This window comes from Aulonocara stuartgranti, assembly GCF_965226115.1.
Source record: "Aulonocara stuartgranti genome assembly, chromosome: 5".
Lineage (NCBI taxonomy): Eukaryota > Metazoa > Chordata > Actinopteri > Cichliformes > Cichlidae > Aulonocara > Aulonocara stuartgranti.
The window spans coordinates 939,655-964,034 of NC_138943.1; the positions used below are offsets into that span (position 1 = coordinate 939,655).

Here is a 24,380-nt window from a genome sequence, read left to right on the forward strand (position 1 = left end):
TCTGTTGCTATGCTACCACAAGTCAGCCGAGGGTGTGCTGTGGGTTGAAGTCAGTGCAGAAATTACACCGCAGGTTACACCGATGGAACCGAATCCTCCTTCACTGCATTCATACAGTGCGAACAAAGGAAACGACAGCGCCGAGTGCTCTGCGCAGAAACACGAGCTGGAGAAAGCAGTCGCATCGATGTCAGGACGAGAGAGTCTGAATCTTTCCAGCAGCAGATTAGCTCAGTTATCAGGCTGATTCAGAGTAAATGATCTGCATTTGTCTCAGCGAGGTATTCGATGTAAGCTGACTTGAACGGCCGATAATCCGGCTTTAAATCAAGTTTAGCAGCTTCCTGCAGGTTGGCCTCGTCTGCTGACGTGGCGAAAAAAGACGGCAGCTGCAGTTTGTGCTTTTTAATACATCGAAGCATCCAACGGTGAACAGCGACACAAACGGACTCACAGAAAGGAGGAGTTAACGGCGCACACAGGCCCCGCTGCCTCCGCCGGTGGAATTCAGCCTATTGTTGCATACCAATCCAATCAGCACCAGTTCGGCCCCATCCATCACACTCAACACTATCAGTCTAGTCATTAGCGGTGCTGCTGAACCGTACGGCAGTTTCTGTTAACCCAAATGAGATGTCTGCAGTGCTGCCTCGCTGTTTTCTTCCCCGCCGGCTTTTTGAGCTATGCCTTCATTGCCTGCTGGAGTTGTTTTTCCTCAAACGAGGGGATGTGGAGAATTTACTGGCAGTGCCGCTCGGAGCGGAGAGGGACCTGGATGATGAGTTCACACTGATTACAGCTGATCTCATTCAGTTTTCTCTGTATCTGCCCTTTGTATATTTGAGCTGATTTCTCAGTTCGTCACTCAGACGGATCACCCTGCATTCCTTTTATTTAGATTTAATTAAACATTCATGTTCACCAGAGTCCAACACCCACTGGGCTTCCATCAAGCGGCAACAACATCAGCTGGAAATTAAAGTCTGAGCTGAAGTTCCTTAAAGAGCAATAATACCACCGAGGGTTTCCGACTCCAACGCAAAAGCCTCGACTCTCATCAAATACTGAGTCAGTACATTCAGTCAACAACTTATAAAGATCTGAAAAACTAACTTTGCTCCTCTTGGGCAGTTTGCTAGCAGCCATTTAGAAAATAGCCTTTCTCTTAAACAAATATTAGGCCTTTCATTCAGACGTTGGACTCCATTCACACAGTTAGCCGTGCTTTCAGCTAGCGGTTTCCTAATTATACGTCTGGCTGCGTACCCGGTGCGTTTTTTGGAGCAGACTCAGAAGAGACCAAACTTAGGAGTAAGAAAAATGAGTCGTTTATTATTAATCCAAAATCAAGGAAAAAATGAACAGGGGCAAAAACTACAACGGGTGAAAACTAGACTGTGATCACTATGACAAAAGAACACAATTCAGAGCAGAAGCATGAGGGAAAAACATGAAACAATACCACATAAAGTCAAAATGCCAGGTCACAGAGCTCCTGAAGTTATTACTAACAGCTTCAAGCTCTGCTCGTATCTGACACAATCACATAGCAGTTTCACTAACTCTGTTTGGAGCTAAATTATCTGAATTTCAGGAGCGTTGTTCTGGTTTTCATGCCCGGCCCTCCCTCCTGTTTTCAATTCTTTCACTTCCTCTCTTCTCATTGGTACATGGGGATCCACCAGTTCCTTCTCCAAACCGCAGCTTAGGTCATGTTCAAGTTATTCGCCTTTAACTACCAAAGAACGCTGTCAAACCTAAAATGAGTGAAACACTGGTTATGCTAACTGCTACCAGGTTCAGCAATGTTAGCTAACACTTTAAACAGTTTACCTTCTGCCAGTTTCTGCCTGTGTGTACTTTGAGCTGCTATAAGGAACAATTTCAAATCAGTCTCAGTTTTATGAAACTATTTAGACACAAACTGAGTCACAGGACGTTTTTCCTTCCCACTGTCGCCGACTACTTGATGTAAACGTAAAGCTTGAGCGACTGCTGTTGGTGCTGTACAAATAAATTAAATCACTATTTATTTCTTTAGATTGACTTTTTCTCATTATCCAATCAATTATTTATTCATTGACTTTGGCTTTTCCAGCTGTTACCTTTCAGCTTACACCTGTTCAGGTGTCCACGTGCACAAATATGACCCGGGTTATATACTCTATGGGACTTCCAGGTAAAGATGCACGACTAATCCACACGGCCGGCGTCTGAGTGCACGAATCATTTTAATATTTCTTTTACAACAGGAAACACAAAAATCTGGAGGGGTGAAAACGAGCACAGAAAACATGATGGAAATGTTCACCGTGCAGGTGATCGGCCTGGTTTCTCATCACGCATCGGTGCACTAATGTGTGATAAATGCTTCCCAGAGCAGCTTTTTGTTTAAATATTCAAACACACATAAATAACGGGTAAGGTTCAGGGATGAAATGTAGGATTGTCCGACGGGTTTATGCAGAACTCAGCAAACAACCTTAAAATCACTGATTTGTCTCTGCTGTCGTCCATGCTTCTCTTCCAGCTCATAAACGGAGCTGCAGAAACATTAAACCGGCCGCGCCGGGGCTGAAAAACACTGAGTCGGTTTAAAGTCGGAGACGATCCGTTAACTGCCACTCACGCCGAGCGGTTTCTGCATATTTTCTCTGCGGTGTGAAGTCTCAGAGTGATGTTTATCCACTTACTGCCTTCACTCATCCTTCAGCTGAACACTAACCTTTTGTGTCTGAGTACGCCTCATCAGCACTCTGCATGAGCGTTAGCCTTTCAGCACACAAGTGGATTCCCCAGGGCTCGCTGCCATTTACAGTTTATACATTAGCTTCATTTTCTCGCTCTGTGCATAAAAAAATCACAACGATGAGCGATTTGTGGTTTCTGGGAAATCAACACATTTCGTGTCACCTGCTGTTGCAGCATCCAGTTCCTCTTTCTCTTCGTCTCTCCGGGGTGTCATTTCAACCCTCATAAAATCCAAACTTATTTATTTCTTCTCCTCCCAGTTTCCCAGTACCATAAAGCTTTGTCTTTTCTAAGTGCGCCGCCTCCTCCTCGTGCCAAAGACTGAAACCTGCTGATTTCTTCCGGCAGACGTTAACCGTCACTGTCGACGTTCCTGTTCATTTTCCAACGTTCCACATCGATTCCTCCTCCAGATGTTTCTCCTGCTGATGGAGGAGGCCTACAGTACTGTAAAGACACAAACTGTATTCACACACAGAACATGCAATCAAACACAAAATCACACAAATATACTGTAGAGCCCCTGCAGGAGCTCAGTGTACAATAACGGCACTGTGCTATAATGTCATACAGTGAATATGCATTAAAGCACAAACCCGTATTTATGAAAACACAATGTGTGTTATGTTATAATGAGGCGCAGACAGAGTTAGATAAGCTGTGCACAGTGGTTCGCTCTCCACTCAGAACCTACAGCTGATGGAGACGTTTGAATGCAGCGCGTCCTGCTGTCGTTTCAGGTCAATGATCGTTCTTCTAATCCTGTCGTCAGATGTGTCTCACACACTCGGGTGAGGGGAGGAGCTACACATGCAGTGATGGCGTGCTGGGTGGAGACTCTGAGCCTGAGTAGTGGACACCAGAAGTGAAGGGACCAATCAAAGTGAAGGAGGAGTCCCGTTTACCTCGGTTAGCCTGTGGGACAGACAGGTGTGAGGTCACTGGATGACAAACCTCCTCACCCTGCAGCTACTGCTCTGAGCTGCTAGGTGCTTCCTAGGTGCCATGTTTCATGTCCAACCAGGAGGAGCCCACAGGGAAGACCCAGGTTGTCTCTGAGTGGAGAGAGGCAGGTCACACAGATGCATGACCAACCCCACAGTGTGCGGTCCCAGCAGGCTGCTAGTCACAGGCTGCCCTTCTCTCAGCCTAGCTCTGTCGGAGGTTTCTTCCTGTTGAAAGGGAGATTGTTGGCTGACTGCTGGAGTTCTGAGTTCTTCATCTATAAATACTCAAAGTTGGCACATGGTCCTAATTTGGGGTTTTTTCCTCCTTGAAGAGCTACAGGTGGCTGTAGCTCAGCTAGAGCAGGTCATCCAAGCAGCAGGTTGTGGATATGTGTGACTGTCAGGTGGAAAGCACAGAAAAGCGTGTTTGTATGAACGGTGAATGTGGCATGTTGAGCTCCGAGTGTGCATGTAGAGTAGATAAGCTCCACATAAGAACTCAGAGCTCAAGAAAAACTAAACGTTGAGCAGAAGAATTCATGACGTCTCTGATGGTTCAGACCCCCCCGTCTGAAACTGCGCTTATAGTTGCATGAATATCTTTTTCTTGGCAGTGCTGCTTCTTTTTGGTGTTACTAATGATCCACAGCGATGAACTGCAATGCGTACATCAGTGAGAGGACATCAGCCTTGTTAGCAGTCTTTGCACATCCGGCTCTGGTTGCAGTGGGAAAGCGTGCAGTTTTTAAGCTTCTTGATTTTATGTAGACAGAAAAAAAATCGACTGAAACTTTGATTCAGGTGTAGCGGGAGATCTGCTTTGTTGGCCGCGCTGCTCAGCACTAATTAAGATTCAGGAAACAGAATCGCTCACGGACACAGCTTTCCACAGCGAATCTGCAAAGACTGTGCATCTGGCCCTCAGGTAGGTGGCTTTACTCATGAAGGCCACCCACATGCAGCCAGCAGGACTTTGCACAGGGAGTCTTCAGAGCTACATTTAGAGGGGAGCAGTGCTGCTGCTCAGCCTCACAAACACAAACGGGGTTTTTTGTTTTCCGTCTTCACGTCGTCTTGTCGTTAGTATGGAGGAGAGGCCGTTTCTCATGACTCTCCTGCGACCTTTTCAGCACGCCTGCTGACCTGGACAGGAAAACAGAGGAACGGGTGCAAGTGCAAAGTGACAAAATACAAAGGTGATGTCGACAGTGGAGCGTGAGCAGGAATCTTACAGCATGATGAATCACTAGTGATGGAGCTGCTTGCTGAAACAAACAGCTCTCTGCTGTTTCTCTGCTCCCTCTACTTCACTTATGATACTTCTGTTTTTACTATTTTCATTTCCTTTCTTCATAAAAATAACTGGAAAACAAAAAACCTGTTTATAAAAGATGGAGTGATGTCACCCATCGGTTTTGTTTGTTTGTTTTTTTCGAGCGAGGCGGGACCGAGGTCAAATATGACTGCTAAGGTATCAGCTTAAAGCTAGCATCACACAGAAACAGATACCAGCTAATCCAGTTAAAGTCCTTCACTCAGCAAAACATTGAGCTCACACCTCTTGGACGGTCTGTTAGTAGAGTAACCTGACAGCAGACATTATTTGTCACATGATGTCATTAAAAATGCTCCAAAAGGCTCCAACAGCACAACCAGACGAAGCTAGTGTGGTGGATTTCTGTGTGATATATATAACTATGTAACTATATACACTATGTATCTATGTGCACTGAACATATATATTTTAACTTTCATGTAGAGTCTTAAGCGCATTTTGCTTCACCGAGGTTTATTAAGGTTTTACAGTAACAGGGCAGTTAATGCTGTTGGGAGTTCGCCTGAATAACTCACTCTCCAGCTCCGGTAACTAACCTTCCCTAATCAAGGCTGGACTGGGACAAAAAATCGGCCCGGGCATTTTGACTAGAGACCGGCCCACCAGGATAAAGATTGAAAATGTGACGTCATTCAGGGATAAAACCGCAAAGGATTCTGGGAACTTGTGGCAAGAGGTACTAGCGCACGCAGGCTTTCAATTGAACTCAGTTACACAGCGATAAAAAGAAACCCAAAAAAATGGCAAGAAGCTGTTGTATTATTAACTGCAATAGCCGGTCGCATGACAGCCACGGGAAGCCGACGGGTAAAGAGATCGTTTTTTTTTTATCGGATTACGTCGTTGAAGAGAATTTTTTTAAGCCATGTTTCCGAAGTAAGAGCCGACGGATGGTCTGGATATACCAAATATAACGTCCCAGAACACTCCAGGTCACAGGTTAGTCTGCTCCAGGCATTCCCACAAAAGTCAGAGTTTTGTAGTAGTTAATGCGTCATTTTTCTTAACATAATTGGTGATATAGGTTACAAGCAAGTCTGGCGCTGAACAGAAATTCTCGCGCTATGCTCCTTTATTTATTGTGCATAAATAGTGAATTGTCCTGACACAATATTGCGTTTCGTTTCTGTTATTATGGTACACTGACAAAAACATATACTTTTATTCACAGGATAAAACAGGTTTTTTGTATCACTAATTGTCCAGTACGATTACAGCATACAGTATTATTGTCACTGCTACATTTCTGTGATGCTACCAGAAATTATTTCCACTACTAATTAATTACCGTTGAGCTCAAAGGTTATATTAATAAACGGTTAACGAATGTGTATTTATGACGACGATTTGTGAGACTGGTAAACTTACCTTTGTTCGTACGATGGTCTTTCATTCTACACGGTGCATTTCAAGGTCCTGTACCCATCCGTCGGTAAACTGTACCTGGGCTTGTTGCAGTGACCTGAAGTTACTAAACTTCATGAGTGTATGCACTCACTCCAAGAACCGTATGATTATAAATATGAGCGTGGTGAAAGTTGGGCAGCACGCTAACGTCTTTTGTCCCTCTGCGTGCTCGTAAGGGTCTGACCCTTTCACTCCTTTGATTTTTTCCTCGTATCTTTTCTTTGTCTTTTCGTCGCATCTGTCTTTGTACGGACCGGCATTGTTCTCATTTTGTTTTGTACATTCCTTTTTTGTGCGGCAAAGAAAAAACAGGAAGGTATTGGAACCGGAGAATGAACGTTTTGCGGTGCTGCAAATGCTTGCATTTGATGCGGTACTTGGATTGTTTTGCCACGAATTCCCGGCATGCAATGCGCGAAAATCACGTGATTGCTAAACAAGGGGGCGGGTGCATCTGGCCTCCTCGGCTGTAATTGGTCCAGCCCAGAGTCGATCATGACCAATTGGCCAATCCAACACCTTTCATTATATATACCCTTACTAAAAAAAGAAAAAAAATCCATCGGCCCATAAAAACAAAAAATCGCCAGCGGCCCACCGGGCAATTGCCCGGTATGCCCGATAGCCAGTCCAGCTATGTCCCTAATACACACTCAACGTCTTTCATGCAGCACAACCAAAACAGTAACATTGTAACAGAGATCCTGAACACATCACAGTAAAATATCATACGATATAATCACACACACACTTTGAACCCACACTGAAGTGTTTTTATATATGAGAAAGCATGTAACCTATGTAGTTATAAGATTATATGTTATACGATTGTGCCACTTGCTGTATAAGATTCAATAATTAGGATTAATGTGTGATGTTTGACCGTGTCATGACCTATTGTGATAAGCCAGAGCAAGGGGTAGTCAGAGTCCTGACTGGCCTTTGGCCAAGACCTTGGCCGCTACCTGACCCCTGCAGCTGTGTTTGGACGGGTGGGAAAGTTACCCAGCAGCAGGGGCGGGGATACTGGTCCTTATATATTAGGGGACCAGAGGACACCCCCAGCTTTTTCTCCCCCCTCTGCTGTTACTCTCTGTCCAGCTCTGTGTCGCTCTGCTGTCTGTGCTTAAGGCTGTACACCTTTCGCTTTGCTTGCTGCTTTGTAAATCTCTTGCTAAATGTCTGTATGGATTTTTCCTGCTGTTCATATGATTCAGTGTATTAAACTCTTTTCCACAGCATGTTTTTGAGTGTCTTGATTTTAATTGGATCTAAAGAGGTTGGATCTCCACCTCGTTGGTGGGAGAAGGCTATCAGGATGGCTTCAAAATTTGCGACCACACTAGCAGGCAGCTAGCAGCTACAGCCGCCAGCGCCACCATCCAGTGTCCCTGTTAGATCGATGTTCGTGCACCAAAAGCAGACATCAGAACCAAACTGTGAGTCTAAACAAACTGAGATAAACTGCACACCTGCACCTTATTCCAGAGGTTCCCAAAGTGGGGGAGCATCATGGACAGGTGTTTTTGACAGGGCTCCCACACAAACTCAAAGCAGGAGATGAAGCATCGCCAAATATGTTTCCAGACCAACTTCCTTCCAAGCCAAAGAAAATATGGTGAAGAAAATCGTTCCTTTGGTTTCACCTGCACAAGTGCCGAGGTAGGTCTCCCTGCAGGGTTGCTTTTCCCTGCGTCGGGAGCAGCGCTGGGCTGTTTAAAAATCACGGACAAACAGGATCCCACATTCTTGATTATTAGTTCACAAACACTTGTAATGACTAACTACTCCTGACATTTTGGAGATATTAGTGTCACGGGGCCGAGTGGCTGAACAGGACTCAGGTGCAGAAACCCAGAGCAGAGACAGCAGATGATGTAACAATTATTTATTAGGCTTAAGTGCAAGAAACGTAGCAAGGACAAAACAATAAGACGTGGAGTTTGATGTGGCGTGGGAAACGTGGCTAGGGCGAGGGAACGGGGCCTGAGATGCAGAGTGGAGCTGAGCAGGGAACAGTCACGCTGAAGAGAGAAGACAGTGGAGTTAGGGAGGTGGTGGAGGCAGCTCTGGAGTGGCCAGTTGTAAGAGTGGCAATTCTTACTTGCAGTAGGGGACAGAGTGTTGAGAGGGGGGTGATGAGAATCCAGGGGAGGCTGAGTGGCGTGGAAAGGCTGGCCTGAGATCCGGGGCTTCAGAGGGAGTGTGATGGCAGGAGGGCAGGCAGGTGAGGCACAGAGAGATTTTCAGAATGATTGCTCGGTATCCTGAGTCCGGAGGTGGAGCGTGAGCCAAGATGAATCCAGCAACTGCAGCACAAGAAAGTCTTGTTAACAAGATAAATCACAGCAAGAACCTGAAGCATACAGGCCTGTTACCAACATGTGTTGATGACGAACTGGCAGTGAATGAACATCAACGTGTGGCTTAAATCCCTCTGACTTGATTGCCTGCAATAGGCTCCAGGTGTGCAGGAGCTGGAGGAGCTGGCCCTGCCCAGGGGGCCAACTCCTCCAGCTCCAGGAGCCTTACGGAAATTCCAGCCACCCACTACAGACCATGACAGTTTGCTCTTTATACAGTAAAGTTGCAGTGGGATACAAATAACATCAGGCTGATCCTGCCACGATTTGTTCCCCCGGTTCAAATCACGGACAAACAGGATCCCACAGCTGTTTATGTTTTTGTACCCATTTTGTCTCATTGTAGAAATTCATCTCATGTAAACAACAACGTGGCGCACAGCGTGACGTGAAAAAAGGCACATACCTTTGCGTGACGAACTCCGTATTCTTCATCCACACGTAAACGCAAAAACTGAGTTTTCGAAAATCTCCAACCTGACAGGAGTTTTAAAAATCTCCGTTTTCGGTGATTCGAAACGCCGTTTACGTGTGGACGAAAGGTCCAAACGCTTAGAAACAGCTGCGTTTTCAAAAATACCCGTGTAGGTGTGGACGTAGCGTAAAAGAGTTAGTGGGCTGAAGACTTGTAAAACAAAGGGGGGCCTAGCAAAAAAGTTTGGGAACCACTGCCTTACCCAGTCCTAAGGTAACCCCGCCCTAAACCCTTCCTGGTCCTTTATAAATCTAACGGGACCTGAAACTCAAACCATAAACTCACGAGCATTTCTCATAGGCTTCTTCTTACAACCAGAGCAGTCGCCCCCTGCAGGACCTTAAAAACAAAACAGGATTTTTTCTGGCTTCACTTTTCATACCACACTTATCTGTGTCATGCAGTCTGTGGGCCCTGACAGACTTTAGACAAACACTCACAGAGAACGAGGCCCAGCAGTCCAAACAGAGAATATCCCCCCTCCATCTGTTTGCTGGAGGTGTTTGGAGGGAAATCAACGTTAACTTTATGACACAGAAACTGCTTTTCTCAGATCTCAGCTTGCTTTAACAGAAACCTTTCCAAACACAAGCCCTGGATTGTGTGACATTTTCTTCTGAAACCAATAAGAAGCCTCGTAGCTGTTATTTTCTGCTGCTTTGCTCTGTTCCTGAGACGTTTCTGAGAATGAATCCTGTGAGACATCAGCTGAATCTTTGGCTTTATTTTGTTTTAAACAAACACTCCTGGACTCAAACATCAGGTTCAGATATAAAAAGCTGGGACATGTACACACAAGATAAAAAAGAAATAAAGCTTAAACACAAGAAAAAAGAACTCTAATGGTCCATGCTGTTCCTCTTTGTTTAATAGCTTGACTGAAACATTGGCTTGAGCACAATGTAAAACATATCTAAGCAAACCTTACAGACCTGATTCTTTCTGCAGAAACAAAAGAGACAGAGCTGGCCCTTCGTGCGCGGCCTACAGACACATCATGCTGACCGAGCTGGGTTGTCACAGTGGTTCTGAAACCTGTTCAGGTCAGAGTGCAGCTGCAGATGATGATCTCAGCAACGTACCAATAGCGGGTGGCGGTGCATCGTGGACCGCTGGAGGAGCTGCGGACGCAGGCTCTGGCCATGCTGGTCGCTCGGCACGGATCCTCCTGTCTGCGTTAAGAAAGAGACAGGGGAGCGTTCCAAGGAGAAACCACTGCTGACCAACAAGAACACAAAGGCTCTCTGTCTTTCTCTATTTCTGATTGAAGTTATCTGCAGCTTTAGCTCACAGACACACTGTGAGACAAACTCACACCAGCAGTTTGTGTGGTTCGTGAGCTCAACGCACAAAACACGAACAGATTCAACAGAGCCGTGCAGTAAAGGAAGGCTCGAAGCCTGCTGACAGGGTCAGGGTGATGTGAGGATGCAGGCTGCTTTGACGGCATCATGCAGTCGCAGGTCTGCAGACTCCACGTCAGGCTTCACAGGACTTTGTGATGTTTTTAGACCTGCTTCAGATATGAAACATCTCCAAGCACCTCCATAGACATCAATGACCCAGCTCCCCCTGACAAATATGGCAACCCCACTGACGCCTCCTTCGACAGCAGCGGCTGATTGGACACAAACATGTGTGTATCTATGTGTGTGTGTGTAGATGTGTGACCATGCAGAGCTGAGGCAGTCAGAGGTGAAGCTGAGCTCGAGCAGCAGCATCTTCCAAAGCGTCGCCATCACAAACCTCCTCTGTGAGTTTTCCTGAACAGCTCCCACATCACTTCCTCCCCCGTCACTGTAATCACTGTTCACCAGCAAAACACAATCTCCTCTTAAGCTCTCCCTCTCCTCACACGCGGCTGCAGAAACGCTGCGACCTCCGCCTGCCTCTGGCCTCCTTTTGCTTCCTTTCCAGCGTGGTGGCGATTCAGACCTGAGAGCTTTTCATTCATGTCATTGTGCTCATTTTCAGCCGTGCTTCACAACAGCGTGAGCTTAATGTCTGCGAGGGAAGATAAAAAGCAGAAGAGCATCAGCTAAATGTCTGAAATGTAAATTTGAGCGTCACAAGAGACCGGGAGGAAAAAAGGAGCAGAAAGGCTGCTTAAATGTCCAAAGAATGACTATCAGCAGGCAGAGCCACACTCCGTGTTGTGTTATTTAATTTGGTTTAATAAAGGTAAGATAATAAAGGTGACTCACCTCGGTTAGTTGAATCGTCAGGCCGAGACCATAGAAGCATTAATTCATGCTTTACGGGCGCTGCCAGGAGAGAACGTGAACATTCAATAATGTGTGCTTTATGTGCTTAAAGAGCAAACTCTGGGCTGCATTACAAAACACATTAGCTCCTGCAAATTGGATGTAACTGCTCAGAAGAGTCTTCAGCTGCTTGAGTTGGCAGGAACCTCTCCCAGCTGATTCATCGGGCCAACCCAGGAACAGCTGCGTGGCTGGGACGAGGAGCTCGAGTGGGTTTATGATCGGAGGTTGTGTATGTTTAAGATGCTATAACAGAGCTTCATGTTGTACTCGAAAGAAACAGAGGCACAGATTCAATTTATCCTGAACCACGAGATTCTTACCCACCTGAGCAGAACATCACTTTAGGTCGACACTGCTGTGCAGACACGCAGGTTATTATTATTAAGGCAGGTTATTATGTAACTATCTTATTGCAGGGATTGTATAAAAGCTGCTGCTCATTGGATAACGCTCAAAACCTCCTGCAGCTAATTGCAACAGACCATCCAAGAAGCCTGAGCTGCAGTTATGATGAATGAAGTTCTGGGATTCTGGGATTTTCTTTGGATATTACTGAGCAATAATTAGCAGGTATCCAAGTCTGTGTGAGGCTCCCATAAAATCTGTGGATTCATTTTGGTAATCAAGCTAGGTAGAGGAACGCTGGTTTGAGGGCGGAGTCAAGGAGGCCATTTACGTGAAAAGGGAAAGACCATCTCTGAATCGAGGAGGGGGCGTAAGGGTGCATCATCTTACAACTCTCCGTGAATGGTACTCATGGAAATTGGAAATCAATGGGCTTTGATCAGTGGTCGTGAAAATTTGTATATTAATAATCAAGAAACAGTGGTGCTGGTTTCAGTCGTTGTGCAAATGTCCAGTTTATAAGGTTGAAACCTGCAGCTGAGAGTGAAGAAGTCACCTGATGATGACGAAACATTTCTCCCAATGAAAACGTCCAGATGAACAGAATGAACCTTTTGGGATTTCCTTACCTGGATGATTGAGCATGCATGAAGACAATCAAGCTAGCTGGCTAACACAGCACATGCAGTCACTTTTGGCGCCAAAGAAACCACATGGCGATGGCCGAAACGCGAATGTTGACGTTTCCAAATGTGCCGTTCATAAACCAACTATTGACTGTCCTCCTGTGTCGCTGTGTGGGACGTCACAGCAGAAACAGCCTGATTTCTGTCAACGAGTAACGTGATTGTTGGCGTCTTCATCCGACTCGTTAAACAAATCTTCAGAGCAGGATTGTGCTCCTGTAAACTTTCACATGAGTAACTGGATGCATTTAATCAACACATTTAGTGCAGCCAGCCCCAGATTCCCTTCAGTCTCAGCTGAAGTGGGACTCAGAGAATAAAATGTTGACATTTTACATATTCCAGTTCAGATTTCTGAGTGTGACAGGAAGATAATTGTTCGATCAGATAATGGAACATGAAAGCATCCCCATCGCCCCGCCCATGTGAGGGCTGTGTGTGTGCAGGCTCGGCATTAACTTGACTAATGTGTATTTTATAGACACCATCGCAGCAGTGTTTCACAGGCACCATTACAATCATGAAAGGCAATAAGAGCGACGGGAAAACCTAAACACATTTTTATGACACTCGTACATCTTCATAAAACACTCGTCGACAGCTTCTGCAGCCATAAAAGAAGAGATGCAGGAGAGTAAATGACAGTCGTGAAGCTTTTAAAGGTTTATTAAATGAAAATGGACTCCCCGCTGTCGTGTTGTGCGATAACTCCCATTAAGTTGTGTATATTTGGAGGCAATCACTTTACAGCTGCTCTCATTCACCCATTAAGCTTATGGATGTGCTGTATGGTATATGTGAAGTGGGTTAGTGTAAATCCTATCATGCGTCAGGAAGCTTCACACACCCGCCCACCGACTCACCTCGTGTATTTTTCAGAATCTGAATGTGAGCAGATGGATTCTGGGAGTGCAGCGTGTCTGCAAGCGTGTAGGAGGAAATCCTCTTTTTTTACCGCTGTGATATCGTGTTTGTGTGTGTAGGTGTGACTTTTACAAACGGCGTAATGAATACATGAAGACTTAAAGACAGCACGTTGGAGTGAGCGCAGGGTGAAGAAGGTACGGTGGTGTTTATCAATGCGTGCACGCTCGGGGGAGGAGCGGTAACAATACAATGTCTCCGAACATTTGTGGGAGGAAATCACATTCAGGACGTATTTATAGAAGCAAGAAGCTCTGTTGGAAAAAAAACACATTAAAGCCAAGTCACACCTGCCTGTCTGCGATGATCAGAGCGAGGATGCTTTCTGATGTCGTCCCAAAGAGTCGATGCGAGTAAGGTGCAGTCATTAATTAATTATTCAACAGAAAAAATAATGTTTTGATCACAAATATACAGAGAATAGTGTAGTGTTACATCTTCCAACAAACTTATGCATTCTAATAAATCTATCTAAAACAGGAGCGGGTTTGGGGTTTGCAGAAGCCACTGTGGTCCTCCACCATATTTGGATACAGTGGCCAGGAAAGTGGCCACATACACCAAATACGCCAAAGGTGGAGTGGAAGACAAGTCATAGGCATCGTGTGCCATGGAGGGACATTTAAATTTGTACGTGTGCCTGCAGACAGGAGATATGAAGGAGCATACTGATATTTTAGCATCGGAGAAAGGGTCCCGTTCACCAAAGAAGTGCAAAGGAAAGAGACAGTGACAGCAGCTTCTTTACAAAATGTCATCCTCTTCCTCCTCACCTCAAGCCTCATCTCCTGAACTGAAGTCAGGACTCTAACCCGAGCCTCCTATTTCTGGACTGCTGACAACAACAACTCATGCTAGCTAATGTTAGCCTCAAGTGTCCTAAAAATGACAGTTTGATCACATTCTTATATTGAATGGGAGTTTAGTAGGTGACTGTCCAACTGGCTTTGAACATCCACTTCAAAGGCAGTTTTACTTACAGCAGCTAACAACAACTAACAGGAGCTAACATAGGCTAACATGAGCTAATAGGGGCTAACAGAAGATAACAGGAGATAACAGAGGCTAACAGGGGCTAACACAGGCTAGCAGGAGCTAACAGGGGCTAACAGGAGATAACAGGCTAACAGGGGCTAACAGGGGCTAACAGGAGCTAACAGAGGCTAACACAGGCTAACAGGAGCTAACAGGAGATAACAGAGGCTAACAGGAGATAACACAGGCTAACAGAGGCTAACACAGGCTAACAGGAGCTAACAGGGGCTAACAGGAGATAACAGGCTAACAGGGGCTAACAGGAGATAACAGGCTAACAGGGGCTAACAGGCGCTAACAGAGGCTAACAGAGGCTAACAGGAGATAACAGGAGATAACAGAGGCTAACAGGAGATAACACAGGCTAACAGAGGCTAACACAGGCTAACAGGAGCTTAGCAATATCCTCAACAACTCACCTCTGTATCACTGTTGTCGGTCAGAGGTGAGCTTCACTGACTCATCCACGTGTTTTAGTAGCACTTTTCCTGTGTCTTAGACAGCTGAGGTAAACAGTGGGCTGAAAGCCGACACACATCTCCAGAAACACAGATATCAGTGACGAATTTTACATGTAGTATTTAGTATTTAGTATTTATTTATTTATTGTCATTGTCAAGAACAATGAAATTGCGTTTGGGGCTTCCATACAACCCAAAAAAAAAAAGATTGTATATGATTGTATGAATAAAATGTTATCTTAAGTCTCTTGGGTTTCAAAACTACCCAGATGTTTGAGCAGAAACTATCTTTAGCTGAAGTATAAACTTCTTCATGAAGTCATGAATCCCCTGTGTGTCACCAGCAGCTGTGAGTGGGCCAAACAATGATTAAAAAATACCCAGTGTTGCTATAGATATGCTGAGAGAACCTCATAAGAACTACACTTCACATAGTTGTACTCAGTATCCTTGCATTCCTCTATGCATTTAAATGAAATACACATCCATACATATATTACGTTTGTTCATTAGATGGCCTTGACTAGAGCAGCTTTGTATGAGTCATACCTCTGTGTGGCATCATCGTCAGAGCAGATGAAAACAACCACAGCAGGTTTGCTGTGAAGACCTGCAGAGCATCAATAAACAGTTAAAATAGAGGTTTTGTGAAAAACGTCCTCTTGACCCCAAAAAACATCCTGCAGGATTTACGCCGGTATGTAATGGATGTGAAATTAATCTTCATGTGCTGTATGTTGCATTTTTAATCATCAATTTATCATTGTCAAACAAAGTGATACCTCACTGTAATTACCATAAACAAATGAAACCAGGGTTGAATGATTGATGGCTTCTGTCTCACACCAGTGGGACTGTCACCGTCTACGGTGAGATTAAAGAAAGATCATGGCGGACATGAATCCTGTCTCCTTGGTGCAGTCGTCTCTACATAAGAAAGTTCTGAACGAAATAAAAAGCCTCGTAAATGCAGCCCGAAGAGTTTTGAGCTTTTTTGACTCTAGTATGTGGAAAAAGACAAAATCTGATAAAACAGGAAATGCGACTAAACAATAAGAGACAAACACTCAAGCTGTGTATGGTTTGTTTGTAAAGATGTAGCATTCAGCACAGACACCTCCCAGCATGCAACATTTCTGATTCAAGGACGAGAGAGCGGAAGACAACAACAATGCGGCGCCCTGAGCTTAACATTACCTCAGCAATGAAAAGGATAAGAAATAAACAGCACAATGAGACGGTGATTATACAACTGGAATACACAACAAGAAATAGCATGCTGATGGATTTAATGGACTACAGCTACACCAAACAAAACAGCAGGCTCAGAGAGCGTGAGCAGCATGAGGAATCATTTCAGTTTTCACTGGAATCCCTGAAAACTCACCTGATAATCTGGAGACACCAAAGGCATCATTATCAAACTCAGACACTTTAAACAGGAAGAAAACTGAACAAAGATCAACTCGGTGACCAATTATCCACAAAAATAAACCGTCACAGCTGACCACTAACAATAACCACATCAGTGTTTCCCAGTCGTTGGTCTTTCCTCAGTGTGGCCTGAGATATATTATTCATCTGGATTATACAAGTGTGTCATAAATGTATCCAGTACATGAGCAAACTGTGACACGCTGATAAAACACCGTGATAAAACATAGTTACACAAATAACAGTAACTTCAATGTAATTATGCCAAAGTTAGTTTCATAAAAACAACAGCAAAAACATGCTGCCGATAAGATTCACAGACATGTGATATGTGGATGTGACAGGTGAGACCTGAGACTGGGCCTGCCGCACAGGTGCAGGTAATTAGTCTGTGTGAGTGCCTGGTCCAAGCTGCGTCCAGTGTAAGTGATGTCCTGCTTTCATTTACAGAGCGCCCAGCTGCTGCTTTGCCTTGTTAGATTGTTTTGCCCAGTCGGGGCTCAGTGTGGGTTTCTGTCCCTTTTCACGTGGGTCATATGTTGATTTGTTTTTCACAGGTTCCCCGCAGCGCTCATCCCGTCTCCCACGTGCAATCATACCATTTATAGTTTTAACCGTATTCAATAAAGTAAAGCTTTTAATTGTTTTTAGGTGCTACTGTTACATGTTTAATTTTTTTTTTGTGTTAACATTAAACCCTTGTGAACTGACTGCATGCCTACGGCTCCGTCTTCCCACGGGTCACATGATATTTCTCAAAAGCCCCAAAATTACAGCTTTCCTGGATTCTGACAGCATCGGACAAGGTCAGCTTTTATTCCTTGCACTGCACGAATCTGGATTTGGGGAGTTGACGACAGTGTCGCCACTTTCTGTCACTTTTCAGCGTTCACAGAAACACTCACACCAACACAATCAAAGGTACTCACAACAGAAAATCAGTCTTTATGCAGACAATATTTGATTGTTCCCACAGAACCATAAAAGCTCGCTCCAAGAAATCCAGTTATCAGTACCTGCTCTAAAGCATCAAACTACACAATAAACTGGAACAAGTCCACTGTACTGTCTGACAAGCTCAGGGTTTACTCCCACTACTGGAAAGACTGAGTACCTGCGTATCAACATCTCACCCAGGCTGTCACGGACTCTCCTACACACCACAGACTAAGACAAATATTGTTTAATAATCTCTCTCATTAATAGGACACATATCAGTCATGAAAATGAGAATCTTCCCTCAGTGCTGCCCATCACAGCCATAGACGGTTTCAGCAAACTCTGCAATCTCAGGTTTTTACTGGGAAAAAGAAATCAAATTCATTATTTACCCAGAATAAATCAGACAGACTGGAATCGCCGGGTTTCTTTATTCAGTATTTAGTCAAATGCATCAGCAGTAATAACATGTCATGAACCGAAGTGGAACAATCGTGCTAACTTCTCTCTCTGGCAGACCATTCACTGAAACACTGCAGCTGCTTTAAAAACAGTTATTTCTCCAGCCCTGGCAGCCCGCTGGAAGCTAAAGATCACCGACTCTGCTCTAACACCCTGTAAAACATCACTCCCATTTACCACATCCCAGACTTTCACCTTCAGGAGACCCCACTATCACACATGGGAACAGAAGGGTTACTCATCTTCACCTCATTCAAACAATCGCTCCTAATTAATCATTTAATACAGAACAGACATCATAAATAACACACTTTATATAGCAGCGAATCATAACAACAGTCGCTTCAAGGTGCTTAAAAATGTAAGATAAGGACCCTACAACACAGACATCCTCAACAATTAGACCGTTAGAGCAAGCACCTGTGAACAGTGGAGGAAAAACCTCCTTTTAACAGGAAGAAATCTCTGGCAGGACCAGGCTCAGGGAAAATGCCAGAGATGACTAACAATAATAGTTCAATACAGAGAGGTGTTTAAACACAGAGTGAGTGAAGAAGAAACACCCAGTGCATCATGGGAATCCCCGGCAGCCTACACCTATTGCAGCATAACTAAGGGAGGATCCAGGGTCACCTGGTCCAGCCCTAACTATATGCTTTAGCAAAAAGGAAAGTTTGAAGCCTAATCTTAAAAGTAGAGATAGTGTCTGTCTCCTGAATCCAAACTGGAAGCTGGTTCCACAGAAGAGGGGCCTGAAAACTGAAGGCTCTGCCTCCCATTCTACTTTTAAATACTCTAGGAACAACAAGTAGGCCTGCAGAGCGAGAGCGAAGTGCTCTAATAGGGTGATATGGTACTACAAGGTCATTAAGATAAGATGGGGCCTGATTATTTAAGACCTTGTATGTGAGGAGCAGGATTTTGAATCCTGGATTTAACAGGAAGCCAAAACAGGAGAAATCTGGAGTTTAGTTTCCTAAATCACAAATTGCCAGAGTAGCAGTGCAGGTCAGCTGATCACAGCCTGCATGAAAAAAATCTGCTGGAGTTCAAAAACACATTTTTTGTAAGTTGTTTCTAAACGATTTCCCAGACTGCACCACTGCTCCCAATTTCAGAATTCCCCCACCTGCCAAAATCCCAGTTAAACCCCTGGTTGTCAGCGCTGCATGGATTCAGCACAGAAGTACGGGGACCTCAGATTCCCTGTGATGATAGCTGATGAGAGCCATATTTCCTCTGCAGCCCTGCTGTCTCCTCGGGCTGCTGGAGGATAATGGGTCTCATTCTATTCAGAATCACTGGTGTACTCAGCACCATCAGTTGGTCCCGAGTGTAAACAACATATCTCTCCACTGACAGCAAAACAGACCAGGAGAAAAGGTGTGCAAACTAACAAGGTAGCAGAGCAAGCAGCAATTAGGAAATAAGCAAAATAGCAGTTTGTGACGTGAACTGAGAGCTGCAGACGCTCTGCTCCATCAGCACGTGTGCCTTTCAAACGTCTTCAAACATGTACATGAAAAACTAAAACCATGTTTGATGGAGCTGCGTTCAGGTTTGTACGGACACTCCCAGCACCTGTGGACCTCTGACCTACAGTCGTACCAGCAGCCAGCCGTCATCTTCGGGTTTGATTGAACCAACAGCAGATGCCTGCACTGCCAAGTCAAACATATCCAGGATACCTTCTCATCATCAGGCTTCGTTTACCCTAACACAGGGAACCGGGCTCTGGGGACTCATGAAGGAGATTATCTGCAGTACGGGGGCCCCACAGGGAACGGTTCTGGCTCCGTTCCTCTTCACCATCTACACTGCAGACTTCTCCCACAATTCCACCCAGTGCTTCCTGCAGAAGTTCTCTGATGACTCTGCAATAGTCGGCCTCATCACTGATGGGGACGACAAGGAGTACAGAGGTCTGACCCAAGACTTTGTGGACTGGTGCCAGCAGAACTACCTCCAGATCAACACCAGTAAAACCAAGGAACTGGTGGTAGACTTCCGCAGGCACAAGCATTCTCCACTGCAACCACTGAACATCCAAGGTATGGACATCGAGGCTGTGGACAGCTACAGGTACCTTGGTGTTCATCTGAACAACAGACTGGACTGGACTCATAACTCAGACGCCCTCTACAGGAAAGGGCAGAGCAGGCTGTACCTGCTGCGGAGACTCAGGTCGTTTGGAGTGGAGGGCCCACTCCTGAAGACCTTCTATGACTCTGTGGTGGCTTCTGCTATCTTTTATGGCGTGGTCTGCTGGGGCGGCAGCATCTCTGCTGGGGACAGGAAGAGACTGAACAGGGTGATCCGAAGGGCCAGCTCTGTTCTAGGATGCCCTCTGGACCCAGTGGAGGTGGTGAGTGACAGGAGAACGGCGGCTAAGCTGTCATCCCTGATGGACAACATCTCCCACCCCATGCAGCAGACTGTGACAGCACTGAGCAGCTCCTTCAGTGGGAGACTGCGGCACCCACGGTGTGGGACGGAGAGATTTCGCAGGTCTTTCCTCCCCACTGCTGTCAGACTCCATAATAAAGACTTTAACTGATCAAGCACACACATCCATACATGTGCAATAATACTAAGTGCAATAATCCTTTCTGTCATCGTTGTATTTTTACTCAGTTGTATATAGTATTTGTATTTGTATTCTATTTTTATCTTATTGTATATTTATTTTATTTTATTCTACTGTATATAGTATTTTATTTTATTCTATTCTGTACAGTTGTGTACTGTATTTATTCTTATTGTATTCTAATTTTTGCCTCATAACTTTTGCACTGTCCACTTCCTGCTGTGACAAAACAAATTTCCCACGTGTGGGACTAATAAAGGTTATCTTATCTTATCTTATCTTATCAATAATCAATAATCCAATCAGGGCTCATCAGTCCAGTATGTCACCAGTCAGAGGTAAGTGCACTGACTGTACATGAAGATAAAGTAAGACTGTGAGCACGTAATGAGACTGCACATCAAACAGGGCCAAGAGAAACAGGACAGAGATGACATGAACAGCTGATCTGAACAGGCTGCCTGAGCTGTAAATACACCAGCGCACAGTCAGAGCTGTACGTGCTGTTTTTGTGCTGTTTTTGGTTATTTCATGATGGAGGTGGGCATCCCGCCGGCCTCTGCACAAACACGTTTACGTCTGACGCAGAGTAAAAATGACGTCTTGTCAGGTGAAATGTTTCCCCGTGGAGCTGCGTGCTGCCAGGTCAGTTTGTCTCATGAATGTTTGCAGGAGAAAATGAATTTCAGGCCTTTTATGACCCACAGGTGGCCGTTTCTGGAATCTGCTTGATTAAGATAATCACCTGTTCAGTGAAGCTTTGTGCAGCAGCAGAGACGTGGAGCTGTTCTTATGGAAATAAGAAGCGTGGAAACAGACAGCAGCCTGAGGGGAGTGAAGGCGCGCTGCATGTGTCGTGAATAATGTGTCTGCGCTGCACCAGCCATATTTAATCTTTCCTTAAAAATCATCAGGTGAGTTTCCTCAGAACTACATTTGCTTTTCTTCTGGGTGACTCTCCTCTTGCTCTGTGCCCTTTCATCCTTCAGTTTTGTGATTGGACCGCTCATTTAACGACAGACGTGAAAGTGGGAATCGATCTGGAGCAGTATCGCTGCTGTTTGACCAGCCGAGGCTTCTCGTTAGCAAGGAAGGTGTGATGTTCACTAATCCTCCGCGCACTCAAGGAGGCAGAGATAAACAGAGATGCACAAAGAAAAATAGTTGCAAGTGCAGAGAACGTGTCGATAACACGAGGAGAAAGCTTGCGGGGCTGCAACTCAGGAGCATGTCGTGGGTTTACCTCGTTTTCTGCTGAATCGCGTTCACGCTGCGACACATTTGTGCCGGATTGTGTGGAACAGCCTGAATGAGACCAGCAGACGACCGGCTCTGGATCAGTTTGTCCAGCAGCTGCTGTTTGATCCTTAAAATGCTCTCGTCCAACTTCAGCCAAAGCAAACGGCACGAAAATAATCGATCTACCCACCAGACCTGAAAGGCCTTTTTGCAATCCGCCCTACCATCACACTTTCACTCCATTTGGAGTTCACGTGGAAGCTCTGCCACATTAAGTGCTGTTATAAACCACCTGGTCTTCGGTGTAAGTGAATTTAAGCCGTGAGACTGCAGCGATGATGCTTACTAACCACCCTGTGCTGCTCCTGCCTGTGGCTGAAGGAACCTCACGCACCAACACAAAGGTTTCTGTGCATGCTGGAGACGCTGCGGCTCAGGAGGGACGGCAGCTCGTCTGCTCATCGAAAGGCTGCAGTTTCAGTCCCTGGCTGCATGCCGCAGTATGCTCGGGCAGGATACCGAACTCAGAGTGGTTCTAAACACCAGGGTGGATGTTTGATAGAAAAATGTGCTCTTATGAAAGTGTGTGTTTAAAGTGCTCAAGCAGAAAAGCTAAAATATATAAACTAATATATATAATTTATATTCTTTTAAACTAAAGGAGTCCACCGCTGCCGTGAGCCAGTTAAAAAGACTGGACGGTTGGTCTTTAGGGGATTTCGTGTCCTCCTCCTCGGAGCTCGTGCTGGGTTGGTTCCCACCTGCTCGCCACGGCTGCCACAGTGGAAGACCCAAATCGTTCCTCTGGCCTCCAGCAGGGGCAGCACTGAGCCAGTCCCTATACCATCGCCATAGAAGGCCAAAGCATGGGTGACGTTATGATCGCCACTTTTTTCTACTTCTGTTGTGCTGTCTGTGTATCCCCTCTGTGATGGTGTAGTCAGCTCTCTGTGTAAAGCCCGCGTCTCTGAGTCTGTCTTTGCGTCTGTTTTGAGTTTCCTGTTTTACTTTGAAGGGCCGTGTCTGACGTCAGATTGTTTCCTCTGTTTCGTTTGGCCTCATTTCTCCCGGCTGTGTTCCCACCTGTTCCTCGTTCCCTCATGTGTATTTATTGTGTGTGTCCTCCAGTGTTCAGGGTCGCGTCGTACCCCCAGCAAGCTCTCAGTTTTGCCTCTGTGTTCCAGTCGCTCGTCTGCAGCTTCCAAGTGTTTGTTATTAGCTTTGTGTTTCCAGTTTAGGGTTGTTATTGTGAGTTATGTTTGGAGTTTCTGCCACAGCGCAATAAAGCTGCCTCTTTCGGTTCACTCAGTCAGCGTTTGGGTCCTCTTCTCCTGCTGCTCGCAGCACACCATCACACAAACAGCCTTTTTCCATCTAAATGCACTCTGGAAGAATTCAGCACATCAACAGAAACACCTCAGAGCACGATTACAGCTGCCAGATGTGAAGTCTCCAGAAATCACACAAACTCAGAGAGAGCAGTAATGTGCACGAGAGTCGCCTCTTATCTCTCGTCCATCTGTGCTGCAGGAATTCCCCCCTGAGAGGAGCAGAGAGGAGGTGGGATTCACACCTTTGTGAATGGAGTCTAAGCTGAGCTGACTGACTGATGCGAGCAGGAGCAGCTGAAAGGGAAGAGTGGAAGTCTGACTAATGGAAAGGGAGCAGGGAGGTGGTTTAACAGAGGGAGATAAATAGGGAGGGAGGGAGAGGAGGCTCATGCAGAGATCTCAGAGGGGTTTGAGACCATTGAAACTCCCCTGCAGTTATTACACGCTCCTGTGGCTGAAGCCCTGACCCCCCTGAAACAGTCCTGGGAGACAGACCATCAATCTGACTCTCCCTACCTTTGTGTTCTTAATTTCAGTCTGTCACACACTTTCTCCCCGTCGTATTAAACTGGTCTGAGTCAGCAGCCGTGTGCGGTGAGGTTTGGGCTTTTTCTTTATCAGAAACTAAGAAATGATACATTTATGATCTTTGGATGTTCAGATTAATGTGCCCTTTGTTGCACGAGTCACACATCAGTTGCTCAGTATGTTCAGTGTGAAATCATTGATGCTGCATTAAAGTGTCCAGTCTGAGCTTGAGCTTCAGCAACAACATAAAGAGTGAAGGAGAAAGTCGTGTGTTTGTGGTCATGGTTGATCTGCTGTAAAGCTCTAAGGTCCAATCAGCCAATCACACGGCAGCAACTCATTTACATTCATGCAAAATGACGTTCAAAGACCTGTGTCGATGGTCTGAGTGTTTCAGAAACTGATGAGCTGCTGAAATTTTCTCTGAGTTTACAGAGAAAGTCTGAAAAATCCAGCGAGCAGCAGTTACCTGGGAGGAAACGATCTGTGGAGGCCAGAGGTCAGAGGAGGATGGACAGACTGCTTTTAGTTGATCAGAAATAATCGCTCGGTGTGTAACGTGGGCATATGAGAGATATCTGGAGAACACCACGGCCTACCTGAGTGCCGTTGCTCACCCTGTCCATCCCTGTACAATCACTCTGCTGCGATTCTGCTGCCAGCAGGATAACGCTTCACATCCCAGAGCTCACACCATCTCAGACCGGTGTCTAAAGTTCACTGCACTCGGTCGACCTCCACAGTACAACAGAGCAACTGTGTGATTGTCGATGACGGCGTCCCTCAGAATCAGGGGCAACACTTCATTTTGTAAAGAAGCACGAAACGTTTCAATATTCTCACCGGGGCACGCTCGAGGAGCT

The 24,380-nt window shown here is 45.5% G+C and overlaps 1 protein-coding gene across 2 annotated transcripts; it reads right to left on the reverse strand.

Moving 5' to 3' along the window:
• Positions 1 to 8,343: 8,343 nt before the first annotated feature.
• LOC309706719 (uncharacterized protein) lies at positions 8,344 to 16,047 on the reverse strand. Of its 2 annotated transcripts, XM_082533500.1 has the most exons (8): positions 15,794 to 16,047; positions 15,547 to 15,607; positions 14,956 to 15,056; positions 11,484 to 11,543; positions 11,026 to 11,283; positions 8,824 to 10,451; positions 8,546 to 8,750; positions 8,344 to 8,465 (listed from the first exon to the last, which is right to left on the reverse strand). In XM_082533500.1, the coding sequence occupies exons 6-8, from the start codon at positions 9,143 to 9,145 to the stop codon at positions 8,408 to 8,410; spliced, it is 585 nt and encodes a 194-aa protein (XP_082389626.1). In that variant the 5' UTR covers positions 9,146 to 10,451; positions 11,026 to 11,283; positions 11,484 to 11,543; positions 14,956 to 15,056; positions 15,547 to 15,607; positions 15,794 to 16,047; the 3' UTR covers positions 8,344 to 8,407. The 2 variants fall into 2 exon arrangements, with proteins under 2 accessions (XP_082389626.1, XP_082389627.1); XM_082533501.1 differs by having other exon boundaries at positions 10,362 to 10,451; positions 15,547 to 15,807.
• Between the last annotated feature and the right edge of the window lie 8,333 nt (positions 16,048 to 24,380).

Excerpts from the sequence above, each read along its gene's own strand:
- LOC309706719 (XM_082533500.1), bottom strand. The coding sequence starts at position 9,145 with ATGAGACAAAATGGGTACAAAAACATAAACAGCTGTGGGATCCTGTTT. Across the intron at positions 8,751-8,823 it reads CCAGTTCGTCATCAACACAT|TTGCTGGATTCATCTTGGCT; the intron begins GTTGGTAACAGG and ends CTTGTGCTGCAG. Across the intron at positions 8,466-8,545 it reads CACTCTGTCCCCTACTGCAA|CGTGACTGTTCCCTGCTCAG; the intron begins GTAAGAATTGCC and ends TTCTCTCTTCAG.